General features: G+C 44.1%; 1 protein-coding gene across 6 annotated transcripts in view; it reads left to right on the top strand.

Annotated features, from left to right (window-relative positions):
* SYNE1 (spectrin repeat containing nuclear envelope protein 1) overlaps positions 1-13,273 on the top strand; it is a 427,466-nt gene that overhangs the window by 412,314 nt on the left and 1,879 nt on the right. For all 6 annotated transcript variants that reach the window (XM_072966061.1, XM_072966058.1, XM_072966057.1 and 3 more), the window contains 5 exons: positions 768-968; positions 2,222-2,350; positions 3,654-3,866; positions 4,859-4,951; positions 6,350-6,408. In XM_072966061.1, the coding sequence (XP_072822162.1) occupies positions 768-968; positions 2,222-2,350; positions 3,654-3,866; positions 4,859-4,951; positions 6,350-6,408 (695 nt within the window). The remainder of the gene's footprint in view (positions 1-767; positions 969-2,221; positions 2,351-3,653; positions 3,867-4,858; positions 4,952-6,349; positions 6,409-13,273) is intronic.

Here is a 13,273-nt window from a genome sequence, read left to right as displayed (position 1 = left end):
ATAACCCTGTGCTCAAGTTCTTGGAATTTAGTTCTAGATTTTGGGGAAATGCATAAAGTAAAAAGTAGTCACCTTCGTGTGTGTGTGTGTGTGTGTGTGTGCGCGCGCGTGCGCGAAATCAAACTAAATTGGTTAGCTGAAGAAACACGACTCATCCTCTTTAGCATCACAGAAATCTGGCCTGTGCCCGAGGCTGTGTTCTCAGCCTGTGGGCCACTGTCCGGGTGCCTCGGAAGTCAGAGCAGCTGGAGGCCAGAGCCTTGGAATCTGCTTTCTTACGTCGCTTCCCATTTCATTCATTTGCACACAGCCTTGAGTTGGTTTAGTCTAGTGAGATGGAATTTGCACTGGAACTAACAGCATTTTTCCTGCTGTTCAGAACTGTCGGAGCCAGGCTTGGTTTGGCCTGTTTGGTTTGTTGTTGAACCGCATGCTGGGGGTCAAGTTAATCCTACTCCTCAGTTCACTGTGCAGGTCATCACTGCTTCCTGCAAAGTTCCTCTTAATTTGATTTATCTGTCCCATGTCTCAAACCCACAGCAACCATCCTGAAATTTGAATTCGTTTTTTTTTTCTTACACGTGTTCATGAAAATTGTGGATTTGTGTGTGTGCATATGTATGGTAAATCACATGAATGCTGTAGTGGCACACATATCATTCTGTTTCTGGCTCCCCCTTTATATTATATTTTCCTAAGATTCATTCATGTCATGAAGTGTATCTCTGATCCACCTCTTTTAACCTTTCTCCCCTTTCTCTTTTCAGGAGCTCCAGAAAGCTGTGGACCACCGCAAAGCCATCATCCTCTCCATCAATCTGTGCAGCTCCGAGTTCACTCAGACTGGCCGAGAGGAGAGCCAGGATCTGCAGGATCGCTTGTCCCAGATGAATGGGCGCTGGGACCGCGTGTGCTCCTTGCTGGAGGAGTGGCGGGGCCTTCTCCAGGATGCACTGATGCAGTGCCAGGTGGGGCTTTGGGCAGGCCATGCTCTGGAGTCAAACATTTCCAGTGTCGCTGAGTCTGTGACTTGATTTGTCCAGGTCACTACAGGGATGCAGGTGTTCCCCAAAGTCAGTATTTGAGCGAGATAACTTTGTGCCCCAAATTTTCATTTCACTGGAGGATGTGTACATGCTCAACTTTACAGCTAGCAAGAGACTATTCCGACAAGTTTGTCTCAGCCTCACCATTCCTCCTTCAGCTCATTCATTCATTCATTCAACAGATACTTGCAGCATGCAGGGAGACATTTCTCAAACAGCAGGGTGAGCATCACAAATATTTACTCCTCCATTCATAGCACAAGTATTTGCTAACTGTTCACAGTCTGACAGATGTTGGGCTAAGCAGTCAGGGCACAGCACAGCCTCCACTTCTGTTGGGGAGGACAGATGATAAAATGGCAAATAAATGCTTAACCAAGATACGTACAGATGTGGATGATAAGAGTAACAGAAAAAAGCACTTTGGGAAGGTGATCGGGGACACCCTATGGATGTTTGAGCTGACACTGGAAGGATGTTGCCATGGAGATCAGGCAAAAGGCAAGTCCCAGAAGCAGGAAAGACGGAAAGGAGGCTGGTGTGATCAGCACGTGGTCAGAGAGGACAGAAGGGGTGAAAGAGACCGGGAAAGTGATCAGGAACCGGGTCGTGCAGGATTTTGTAGGTCCTGGCCTGGAGTTTGGGCTGTAATCCAAGCAGGATGGGAAGCCTGCTTTCCAGGTTTATGTGCTGCCCAAGAGTAACAGGTCCTTGAGCGCAGGCACCCAGGCTCCATTTTCACCCCTGCACCGACTCGTAATACAGCGCCCTCCCCGTTGGAGATGTTCCGGAACTGGGCCTTGAGTAAATGAACAAATGCATGAATGGAGAGATGGCACTGAATTTATGCCTTCAAAGATGGGGAGAGTTGAACACGGGGCGAAGAGAGAGGAGCAGAGCTGCTTCCTTCCACGCTGCATAGTAGCCCTAGAAATTAGTACTGTGATGCGTGCTCCTTATGTCAGATTTTTCTCTCGAGTAATAAATTAGATGCTTTTGGTAAGAACGTGAGCTCAGATCATTACAACAGCGCCAGTGCCTTCTTTAGAAAGGAATTGTGTATAAGATCTTAAAACCAGTGGTAGAAATTGTAAACCATGGGCATTTAAGCTGGGAGGGAAAGAAAAATACATTATTCAAGATGAGTTTAGGCTTCATTTTTTTTTTTTCCGTAGGATTTCCATGAAATGAGCCATGGTTTGCTTCTTATGCTGGAGAACATCGACAGAAGGAAAAATGAAATTGTCCCCATTGATTCTAACCTTGATGCAGAGATGCTTCAGGACCATCACAAACAGCTCACGGTAAGAAGTGTGGCCTCAGACGGCCTCTGCTTGTGTTGGAGGTGACACTATGTATTTACCTTCTGCATTATAATCTCTTAGTCTTTCGTTACTTCTCGTGATTTCCCATCTCTGTGAAGCAAACGGGCATGGGAGACATCTACTAGCTTCAGAGTCTGACTCTAAAGTCACTGCTCATCTCAAAGTCAGAGCTGTTCTTCACCTTAATTAACTTGTTTTTAATCAAGGCAGTTCTTCAGCGAATTACACTTATTTTTAATTTAAACTGTATACATTGAATCTATGTCCCAAGAATATATTGGGTGGCTGATAATAAAAGGACATTAAAACTGTTGAAATCGAGACCATTTAAGGCTTCTTAAGAAGAATTAAGTATAGATTCAACATTATTAACCTTAGCACTAAGTTTACTGAAACCTAAGACAAAAAGAGTAACACGGAAAGTTAAAGGGTCTTCATTGCCTAACAAAAAGAAAACATTCCAGTTCTCAAGGAGCAAGAAACTTTTTCTAGTACTAAATTCAAAAGGAAATTTGCAGAATTTCTGTGCAGATTCTTATACAAGAACTTTGGACAATATAATGTACAGTGTACTTAAGGTGATTTTACAGAAGATAAAGAAGCATATTTGAGTTCCATGGGAGAAAATGATTTGCATTTTGTTGCTTTCTGTATTTTAAAATGCTATTTCTTAACATTTAACACTGATACTAACCTAACCAACAGAACCGGCAGCTTTTAGTTCCGTTCCATAAAGATCTTAGAAACCGGGAGGAAGTAATCGTGGCTACATTTTTATTCGACTATTGACCTCAGACTTCAAGTTGTAAGGGATGAATCACCCATGGATCTTTTTAAAAAAAATCTTGACCAGATATCAGGGTATATACCTCGACATACTTGAGTTTTTCTGTATTGATATGTTAATGTTTTACTTTTCTTTATAAAAGAATATTTTATGTCTCGTTTGCATAATCCTTGACGTTTTAAACCCTTTGACATACATTGACCAATTCGAACCTTCCGATTATACTTACTGTGGGCCAGGCAGGAATTAGTAGCATCATTTTACCAAATGAGAAAACTGAGATCAGACAGATGCCAGGGTCTTCTAGGATGTATTTGGCAGAGGCAGGATTAGAACACGGGTCCCCAGCCGCCCGGTGCCGTGGGCTGTTGCATCCTTTCTTGTGTGAGCACAGCGTTCTGATGCTCGCTGAGTGGAAGTGATGTCCTTCTGCGCTTTTGGCACTTTCTCCAATTATCGAAAATTCTGAGAAAAATATTTCTGTTGTATATACAGCAAATAAGACGTGAGCTGTTAGATACCCAACTCAAAGTGGCCTCACTGCAAGACATGTCTTGCCAACTATTGGTGAATGCTGAAGGCACAGACTGTTTAGAAGCCAAAGAAAAAGTCCACGTGATTGGAAATCGGCTCAAACTCCTCTTGAAGGAGGTCAGTCGTCATATCAAGGAGCTGGAGAAGTTATTAGACATGTCAAGCAGTCAGCAGGTAAGCTCTAAACAGACAGCATTGTGTAGCATTTCTGACGGGAGAGCAAAGAAGCACCGTCTTTATCCATTTTAGAAAGACTTTGAATGTAGTACTTGTCAGACTAGAGTGTCCTCTCTGAGTCACCGCTCTCAAAGACCTCTCTCAGAATAAAAAATGAACTCAAAAACTTTCATAATAGGACACTACTTTTGATTCATTCCATCCCAAAAATCCTCTTGTAATTGTTACTGCTCACCCTGCTACCACCACGATTGTGGCATTTTATTTCACCCTATTTATTTGGAATTCGTGTGTTTTCAGCAACAGCTAGAGCAGATCACAGCCCACTGTTGCAGATGAGTTTCATATTCAGACCTTAGAGGGTACGAATTCTCCTGACACAGACAGCAGTTCAATCATAGAAAATGTTCTCTGCTTGCTTTTATTCATTCATTAATGCATTCATTCATTCATTCAATCTGATGCATCAAGGTGGTCATGTTGGTTTTGAGAAATGCGCTTGCAGGTACAGAGATGCTTGGTAAGACCTCAGACATTCATGGTGCAGTCCTGTTATGGACACACAAGCACGTTGCCTTTCTAGAAGCATGCAAAGGAACAATCTCCTTCAAGTAACAGTAGTGCCAGAAAAAACACAATTTGTCTGATGCTACAAGGCAGGCTCCTGGATGACCGCCTTTTGTTTCTAACCTCCTTCACTTCAGCTCATTCACATCCATGTCACTAGAGATAATAAAGCCACCAGTGGCCCAGTGATAACGAAGCTATACCTGTATTTTCCAGAAGGACCAGACTCACATCCAGGAAACCCCAAGACACTAGAAGAATTAGGTTCTGTTCCTCCTGCAGTGATCTGTTCCTATTTTTCCCAAGGAATGGTTTGACGTTTATGAGGGATGGAGGAGGGTGGGTGGGAAATACTTTGCAGATGACAAAGCCGTCCTGGCTGTGGGTCATGGAGTCATCAGAGGCATCCATTTCCCACGTAGGATCTGTCCTCCTGGTCTTCTGCTGATGAACTGGACACCTCAGGATCTGTGAGTCCTACATCGGGAAGAAGTACCCCAAACAGACAGAGAACGGTAACTTTCCACTGGTCACTTTCCGTTGGCCTGCGGGAGGGAACGCCGGGGCGCCGCAGGGCCTGTGCCCCCCAGCAGGGTCCACAGGCTCTCCCCCTGCCACGCGGCGGGGCTGACATAGCAAAGCGCTGTTTCCTCAGCCCTGCCGCACACCCTTCCTAGGTGCACTCAGGGACGGTGAGAGCAGGTAGCTCTGTTTTTCAAAAGCGTCAGGGTTCAACATGCAGTTGGTATGCAGGGAGACGGATGATTTTTCTTGCCCACAGGGCCAGCTCTAGAATGGTACAGCCTGGTCCCCTTGGTGGGCCCTCCCTTCAAACCACCTCCGCCATGGTCCACCTGCACGAGGGAGGCTCCACTTAAAGGGGCGCCTCAGCCAGCGGTGGGCAAAACTGTGAGGGGCTCATGAGACCATTGAGTTTATAAGACAAATGGAGATTCTGTTGAGTCTCAAGCAGAGAAGCTCCTAAAGGTGGTCTTGAGGGTTTTCGGGGATTGTATCGCCCCCTAGAGTGGCAACAACTCAAGGTGCCTCACCCACGAGGCCTGTCGGGGGTGTCTCCCTGGTACACGAGGAGGAGGAAGAGACCAGCTCGGCCCCTGCTACCCTCTATACCTTGATTTCTCTGTGTAATTTAGAAGCTTGTTTTTTGTTTGGTTATTTTTTTTTGTCCAGCTTTATGATTATATTCATTTTTATTATCATTCCATTGTCCTTAGTTTTTAGAAGGATTGATTTCATGTGTACTATTTTTGTTGTTGTTAGAAACACTTAAGTTCTATGCTGATAAATGTTATTATCTTTTTAGGATTTTTTTTTTACTACATTCACTAGTTTCCTGTAGATCCTAGTTTAAGAATGTGAAGGAATACTGGCTTTTCGAGTCAAATTTTAGCCTTTATTTAAACTTGAGTACTTGATTTGTTGGGTCCCCGTCACTCTACGCAGAATAATCTCATGCTGCTATTATTTTTGACCTACCAAGATTTTTAATACTGTTCCAGCATTCTAGAAGATGAGAAATATGGCAAGTATCTTTGAAATACATGGCATTTGAATTTCATATTTACTGTAAGTAAACAGACAGCAATCTTTGGATCATGTAGAGTCATTTGTTTTTCTACCATGAAAAGTTGGGGGAAATACATGATATATGATATGTGATACGAATGCCCAAACCGCAATTTATGTTTCTTCAATGATAAACATCACAGATGTAAATTGATTTCACTTCTTCAACCAAAGAAAAGCCAGTTTCCTTGATTTCATGGGTACTGATCATTTCATTTGATTTATTTTTCCTTTGCTGCACTTTTAGTTTGATTTTCATCAGTAGCTTGTCTTTATTTGCCTGGACTGAACATTCTTCTTTCTTTACCCCTGTTCATTGCAAACAGCCACGAGGCAAATGTAGTCTCTCACAGCCTGGACCCTCTGTCAACAGTCCACATAGCAGGTACCTTATTCTCCTGGTTTCCACACTGTTCTGGAACTTCAAGAGGATGATGAAAATTGTCCATGATGTATGTAGGCCTGTGTCTGGTCTGCCTCAGGGTAGTTGAAAGATTACTCATTTCAGTCCACACCCTTTTCTCATAAATTCGAAGAGACTTTTCTAAGTGGAAAGTACAAGAAAATCTCAGAGCATAAAATGTTTGGACCCCGCCAAAATTTTGCCTAACTATACATAAGGCACCTGGTCCTTTTCATCAAGTGGTATTATTCTGTGTGCGCGTGAAGCTTCGATGCAACCGGTGGCCCAGCGCCATTTGATTCATGGCAGAATTTTATCATCCTCTTTATTTCTAGATTTTACAATAAGACAGGTAATAGATCAATGAATTATTTTACCATTCCCAGACCCCACAAATCTGAATAAAATATACTAACACCCCCAGCTTTTTCTTTTATTTTCATGTTTTATCCAGATTGTGGGTTTGGGATTCTCAAAACGGCTAGTCCTAACCTGGTATTACGGAACATTTCTAAGCACCTTCTCTCTTCCGCTTATCCTCAAACTTCTCTTCAGCCAGCACACTCAGTCAGCCACCTTCCCGACACTTGGCAAGCTCTTTCACTCTGGAAACAGGAGCAATCAGTGCCCCTGCCGGGGAACCTCCAGAATCCTCCTCTCAGCCGCGCCTCTGCTTTCCGCCTGGCTCCCGGCACCCCCTCGTCTCTGCAGTTAGCAGTGCTTTGCCTTTGTTGTTGTTGCTGTGATGTCTGTGCTCCCCGGCCTCTTCACTAATCAGTTCATGTTTCCCCCACCCCCGACAACTTTTTCAAAATGAAAATGCTGGCCTTGGAAGCTGATTCCTTCCTTCCAGTCGCAGGCAGCTCACTGTGAAAGTACTTTGCCCCTCTGGAAACTCCTCGCCACTGAGCTGGAATCTCAGTTCCTGGAAGGAGGGTGGGGGAATGAGGCAGCATCAACAGACCCTGAGTAACAGCTGGAGCTCTCCAGCTGCGTGCTGGAGGGACTGGCTGTTGCGTCTGGCCGTTTCCACTCAGCCGAACTAATGCAGAATGGATTTTTGACGTGCTTTCTGGTTTTAAGCTTCCCTTCACTATGTTTTGCTTTTTTATTTTTACTTTCCGTTTGGTTTGATAATAACTTGGGGGGTTTTGATTCTGATTTTGGGGGGTTTTTTTGTTTTGTTTTTGTCCATAACAAAATATCAATAATGAAACATCGACAGAGAAAAACTCACAGGGATTTCTGAAGATAATGATGGGCTTGTACTGGTACTCTGATGTTTCCTTAGCCCCCTGCAAGGAAAGACATCAGGTACACCAGACAGATCACTGTTTTATATAGTCTGTCTTCTCCCCACAAAGTGCTGATGTGCTATGAACAGAGATATGTCCACAGCATTCCTTTGGGGATACCAGAGATCAATTCTTTGGTTGATAGAAATAATGGTGATGAGAAGGGGAAAAGCTCTTATGTTATTTGCAACATCAATAGCAACCACCCTTTGGCTCCTAAATTTCACATCGATCCGCTCTCCTAATTCTTTCAAACAGCCACACAGGCCTTCCAAAACGTCAAAGGCCTCGTGCCTTAAGGGCAGGAAGTGCTTCAACATGTTTCCTCCTGGGGCTTTGCTGCTGGGACAGCCACGTTCTCACTGTGACATCCGCAAGGTGCCTTTCAGCTCTGCTCTGTCCAGCACTGTTTATTAACACCCTTCTGAGCGCACAACTCAGGGTTCACTTTGCTGCTTAGCGGACCTGGAATGCAAGCCGTCTTCCTCCGAATGGCAAACATCATCAAACACCTTGGCAGACAGGTTGTGGTTGAACATTCTTGGACTCCCCAGCTCCTTGGCACCTTTGTTGGGGGTGCATCCAACCTGGACAATGACAGGGAGAGTCTGCTGGGAAAGAATTAACTTCACTCACAATCCCGGCTGTTCACACATCGAGACTAGAGATTACCTGGCGTTTGATCTTGCACTGGTTCAGCAAACTTGAAAGGTTATTGCAGAAGCACAAACGGTTTAGAATGTTGACCCCAGCAGTCTGTGATGGGAAAAATTTAGGCATATATTCTTCCTGAGAGAGGAAAGAGGCTGAGTTGAAAGAAACTGAGTCATTAGTTGGAAGGGAGGGTTCTTACATTCTTTTTCTTATTTAAAGTCAGATATTAACAGTGTCAGTTGCTTGCCTGCTGTATATTTCAGTTTGATTTTATGATCACTGTTCTGTGTCCTCTCACCTAGTATTCTAAGCCTACACATGGATTGATGCCAGGGTTTACCATACACCTACTGTGTTTAGGCCCCAGGCTTACAAAAATTAATACAATATGGTTCTTGCCATCAAAAGACTTGCAATATGTCAGAATCTAGAGATCCCCTAAATTAATGACAAGGGTCTCCCTTAAAATTCTAAACACTTGAAAAACATCTGAAAGTATGCTTTCATACTAACTATTCACAGTTTGGGGGGATTAAACATATTTAAGGAGCATGCTCTTTGAAGCTATATTTGTGATGGGCCAGCTAATACTCTTTTCTCCTTTTGACCTAAAATTGTCTAACCCAATACCCAGTAACTCTTCAAAACTCTGCTGTGGATTAGTTGAAGTTGACCAATGGGAAGATTCTACCCCAGTTTCCAGCAAGGCAAAGGCATAATTGCTCTGCAGTCAGAATAGAGTGAATTGATGACTTCTTTCCAAAGCTGGGAATTGTAAAATGCAAAGTTTTCCCTGGGCACCTTTCGTCTCTGGCACCTTCTAGACAGAGAACTGAGGTGGAATGAGAAGTGGCTAATGACTGGCTGAAACACTAAAAGGGAGGGAAAAAAGGCCTCATTTAAAAATGTGCTCAAGGGAGCCAAATATATTTAAGCAAGCACAGTGGGGTGTTTTGCATGTACACCAGGGCTTCGCTATAAACACTACTCAATTTCTTGTGGAATTTTTTTTTTTCAAATCCATTCTGTCAGACTCCACCCTGCGGATTTATTTATTCAAAGGTCTCAAAGTGCCTCAGCCTAGAACAGTCTTGCCCCTGGGGCAGGCTGGACACCCTGGCTGAGGATAGTTACAGGGTAAGGCTCTAATACGTGTCTTTTATATTTTGAGGTATGCATTCCCAGAGTTTCCCAGGAGCAAGTCAGACACTTTGGAAAATGTGTCACATCTTTGAAAAGCAATGCTATAAATCAGGAACATCTTCCTGGACGAATAGGCTGAATCCAGCAAAAACGGAAAAGGTCTGAGTCAGCACACTTATGCTTTAATAATCAGATAATCATGACAAGTTGCTGACATTTGTTTAGCACTTGCTCTGTTTTAAGCACCATACTAAGTGCCGTGTATCTGTTACCTCATGTAACCCTCCCAGCATGTCCACGGCAAGGCTGCATTCCCAGTTTTACAGACAAGAACGCCAGGGATCAGAGGCATGGAGATTTAGAATTTGAACCCAGGTCTCTCTGACTCTGGATCCTACCTTGTTCACCACTCTGCTCTACTGAAGGGCTGTTAATGGGTAGGATTCTTTAAGCAACAGTTTCAGGCCTGGGGTTCCCATGAGCTGCCTGGGATTGCATAGGACCAACCAGAATGTTCATCTTGGAGTAAAAGGAGACTGAAATCCTAAATGGCTTCTGGGCATTTGTCTTCTGGACAACATATGGAGAGAACAAAGGCCATTCACACAAGAACAGGCAATAAGATCATAGACAACCTAATACTTGCCCCCAATAAATTCCTGTCCCTCTGCTGCCCGTGCTTGCTCACAAGTAACAAAATGAAAGTGTCTCTTCACTTGGGCTTAAATGAGGTATGCCCAGAATTAACTCACCTTCCTTGATTGTGTAGGGTTTATGAGATGAGCCACACTCTGTGTGCACACGATTCAGGCTTCTCACAACTCTTGGCCATACTTCCTTTTCTGTGGTGTGTTTGTATCCACTGCTCCCTCTTCTCCATCCTCCTCCTCCCACAACTAGACTTATTTTGGGAAAGAGACGAAACAGCTCCCAGGCCATGATTAATCCCCAAATTTGTGAGGTGAGTGAGAGAAATAATCAAGTAAACATTTACTGGTAGAGAACCAGCATGTTTTCTCTGGACAGAATTATCTGAAATATCTCCACTGATTAAGTCCCTTCAGTAAGTTCACACTTACAGTTTTTCTTCTATCAACACCACCTCCACGGCATCTACTTACGGAATAAACCGTTGGAGAGTAATGAGTAACCAGCCCATGAATTCTCTTTGTTCTTCCCCTCCTCAGTTTCCCAAGACTCTTGAAACTTAGGTGATTTTTAGGTCAATAGATTAAACATTAAAAGTACCCTGTTACTTGATATCATTAACCTATTAGTACTAGAAGATCTTGAACAGGTTTACCCGAAAGAAGAGGCAACTTTGGGCACGTTGAAACCTTGGTAATTGCCCCAAGCAGGTGGCTTCTTCTGTATTTTTCAATAGAGAAATTGGACATTTCCAAGAGCAGTCAACTGTATGGAAGCTCACTAAGCACTGTGTGTTCTCTTTGCCCCTATTTCAGCCCATTATTTCTCCCTAGGTTGGCATTCTTCAACATTAGAAAGCACACACTAAATAAATTGTAATAAGGAGCGCTCTGATGCTGTTCAGTGTGCCGTGTCCTTCCGCAGAGCCTGCAACATCGAGCCCATGTGCCAAAGAGGGTGCCCTTTCTAGCTTTCCTCAGGAGCGGGCTAGTCAATGTGTAGCTCTTGTTTTGATCTTGACCTTTGGCTTAATCACTCAAAGAAGCTAATAATTGGCAAGCAAGGGCTCTTCAGCTCTGTCAGACTGTTACTGTCAATTAGATACATAAATTTGCCCATCACTAAAGTCCTTAAGTGACTTCTACAGAAAAAGAGTCTGTTAGAAATCTCCCTCAGTGGCTTTAGGTCCTGAACGATGAGGAAATGTGGGGCTGTCTTTTGTGCTTCGGCTGTGACTCAGACAGGTGATGGGTGGAGAGTACTGCTTGCCAGGACGTATTTTCAGGTCACGGAAAAGGTATATTGAAGAAAACTTCAATCCAGAGCTCATGGGTAACAATCCCATCCCTCCCCAGACACTTGAAACCACTGAATTCGTAACCGATCAGAGCCAAAAAGATTTTAGGATATGAATGTACTTTGCAAATGAGAGACCAAATTACTCGCCCAAGATTGTACAGCTGCCTCCAAGCAAAGTGCCTCCTGTCCACGTGCTGACTTGATGATCTGTGTAATACTGTGAGGCTTTATGATGAGAGCACTTACTTTATTTTGGGGGATAATTAGGTTTATTTATTTATAGATACGTATTTTTAATGGAGGTACTGGGGATTGAACTCAGGACCTCACACATGCTACGCACATGCTCTACCACTGAGCTGTACCCTCCCCACTAGGGACACTTATTTTAGACACAAGGAAACCACTCACCTCCAGGTATATTAGGATGCAAGCATTGTCTTCTTTGCTTCTACAGGTGAGATATCTGTGACATAAGTGTGACCTCGATGATGGGTTCATGTCACCGAACAAAGCATACAGAGAGAGTGGTAGGCAGGGAGTTTGGAGCCCTGAGTTCCTGCGAGATCTTTTCCTTTCATTGTGGCTTTGGGGCAGGTCATTCACCCTGTTGGTAAGAGCCCAAGTTCTGGGAGGTGAAAAACCAGAGCTGAAATCCTAGTTCTGCCACCTGCTAGCTGTGGGACCTCAAGCCCGTTCTCTTACTTCTCTGTGCCTCCCCCTCGTCGGCTACAAGACGAAGGTGCCCCGCTCCCTGAGGGCCGCGGTGGGGACTGAGTGAGAGAACCCAAGACAGACGCTTGTGTCGCCCGGCAGTTAGCAGGGTAAATGTTGACTCTCCATAGCTACTTATCCACAGAATTAAAGATGGATTAGATACCCTCTAAGGCCTTATCTCAACCCGAATACTTCCCAGCTAGGTACCTAAAGAAGCTTCTGTTTAACAGGTAGGTGACGTACTTCTTTCATGCTTTACTAGATCTTCGCAAAATATCCACTTTGTCCTGCTGAGCTCTTCAGGAATAACTCACTGGTCTTAGCATAAAGGCAGTTAGTCAGTGTGACCACTAGATGGTGACTGAACTCTTGTGGCCTCCCAGCTGGTAGACCATGCGGACCGATTGGTAGAAGACATAAAATGCGTCTACTATGGAACTTGCAGATTGGAAGACCCTCTAGTCTAATTTGAAGGGTTTGAAGAAGAGGTTGCAGCATAGGGGTGAAGTGAGTTGCTCGAGGTCACACAGCCGTTGGTTGTAGACCAGGGAAGAGCGCAGGCCAGGGTAGACCATGTACTTGTGTTTTCACCCCACGACAGGGGCTGCAGCAGAGGCACGGTGTAGCGCACGGCTGCCCGGGGCTTCTGCAGGGCCAGTCTGGCCTCACGTATTTCTCTGATAGTTTAATAAGAGAGTTTTGAGTAGTCCCTCTGTTCCCTTTTAAGGAGATTATGTCTTTTTTTTTTTACCTTAACATTTATTTTCTTTGGTGCCACTCCTCATCCCTCACTGATACCAGTGGAATCTGTTTTCTAGAAATTAATGGCTAATAGGGGAGCCAGAGACGTGGTGTTTACTTATAAGATAAACGTACAGAGTAACCAATACGATTTTCACACCATATTTCTCCAGGGGCTTCACATTCAGTGTCTTTACCAGTACAACCATTAGAGAGTTCACAGTAGGTATGGTGGCTTGTGTGTCATCGGTACCTCTGTTCTTTTTGCTTCTGTGATGTTTTGTGTGTGTGTGTGTGTGTGTGTGTGTGTACAAAATTCCTCTTGTAAATAACATTTCTTTCTTCATCTT

Source organism: Vicugna pacos, chromosome 8, assembly GCF_048564905.1.
Source record: "Vicugna pacos chromosome 8, VicPac4, whole genome shotgun sequence".
Lineage (NCBI taxonomy): Eukaryota > Metazoa > Chordata > Mammalia > Artiodactyla > Camelidae > Vicugna > Vicugna pacos.
The sequence above is the reverse complement of the archived record's forward strand: the minus strand, read 5'-3'. Positions and strand labels throughout refer to the sequence as shown.